General features: G+C 32.0%; 1 protein-coding gene across 1 annotated transcript; it reads left to right on the top strand.

Moving 5' to 3' along the window:
* Window positions 1-933: 933 nt before the first annotated feature.
* Window positions 934-1,569, top strand: LOC144848976 (uncharacterized). The gene has a single exon (XM_078705927.1). It carries the CDS (start codon window positions 934-936, stop codon window positions 1,567-1,569), a length of 636 nt encoding a protein of 211 aa, XP_078562053.1.

The following is a 1,569-nucleotide window of genomic DNA, read 5'->3' as shown; positions in this document are numbered from 1 at the left end:
TGTATGGATATCCATAGGTGGTCGTTTTCTGCTTTGTTTAGCGGTTAGATTTAATTACTTTAATGGGCAAACAAAGTTACAGATTGTAGAAGGAAGGAACGTATTTATAACGTAATATTCCTAGATATAATAACGTTAAAATACTTTTTTTAACGTATTTTTTGGTTTTAAAAACGTTATAATATTTCGTTTTTAATACGTGAATTTGTGGAGTTTTGCAAACGTTGAAATAACGTTTTATTTGAACGTTTAAAACACAAATTTTAAACGTATATATATAACGAAATAATGATATTTAAATAACGTTAAAGCAACGTTTTTTGACGTATTGTATGGTTTTAAAAATGCTAATTTTTTGTATTAAAAACGTTAATTTGTCCAGTTTGAAACGTTTTAAATACGGTTTTTACAGGTAAATATAACCTAAAATGTCAGTTTTAAAAACATATTTTGTGTTTTGAGGGGTTTTAAAAACGTTAAAATTACATAAAGATAAGGTAATAATGATATTTAAATTAACGTCAAAATAAAGTTTTTTTGACGTATTGTTTTGGTTTTAAAAACGCTATTTTTCATATTTAAAACGTTAATTTGTAGAGTTTTAAAAACCTAAAATATCAGTTTTTAAAACATATTTCGCTTTTTATGGGGTTTTAAAAACGTTAAAATAACATTATTGTAACCATTTGTGTTATATAACCTTTAATTTTAAAAACATCATAAACACGTTTCCTTTACATTAAATAAATTCATCTGGTTCCAAATAATATTTTTTTGTGGATTTTTACTTTTATGTTGAACCAAAGAAACGATAAGGAATAAATTACCTTCGTGACGTTTCGCCGACAATCTGTCAGCTGCTTCAGACTAAAGCCTGGGTTGGAATGGTCTGTCAAGTCAAAAAACAAACCAGAAGAACGCCAAAGAAAAGAAATGGAGAAGATGAAAGCTCACATAGGTATCCCATACATACACGGAATTTCTGAAAAGATTCGACGCACTTTTTCTAAGCACAAAGTGAACACTTTCTTCATTCCAAGTAATAAATTAAAGAATGGACTGGTCCACCCAAAAGATAGAATAAAAACGGAAGACATGTGCGGAGTTATATACGAAGTGAACTGTCTAAACTGTGAGAAAGTATATATAGGAGAGACCGGAAGGGCACTGAATACAAGAATTGGGGAACATAAAAAAGACGTATCAACACACAACCAAGTAGTTAGAACACGTGCAAATAGAAATTCTTCGTCCCAGGTTTTACATAAGTCAGCCATAACTGACCACGCTATAGGGAATGACCATATTCCAAATTGGAATGCGAGAGTTATTGAAAAAGAAGCACAGACAGACAAAAGAAAGATAAAAGAATCTATCTGCATAAGAAAAAGACCACATAATAGAGACATTGGTGGGTATGACCTCCCACATACATATGATAGTTTGCTGGAAAAAGTTGAAGCAGGAGGGGGCCAGCGGAGACGCTCTACCGTCAATACCAACCAGACGGCTGGTGGCGCTGTTCAGCGTCACTTTCAAAAAACCAGACCATTCCAACCCAGGATTTAG

This window comes from Antedon bifida, chromosome 7 (genome assembly GCF_963402885.1).
Source record: "Antedon bifida chromosome 7, ecAntBifi1.1, whole genome shotgun sequence".
NCBI lineage: Eukaryota > Metazoa > Echinodermata > Crinoidea > Comatulida > Antedonidae > Antedon > Antedon bifida.
This window is presented reverse-complemented; position numbering and strand designations above follow the sequence as displayed.

Coding starts and splice junctions, on each gene's coding strand:
- LOC144848976 (XM_078705927.1), top strand. CDS start 934: ATGGAGAAGATGAAAGCTCACATAGGTATCCCATACATACACGGAATT.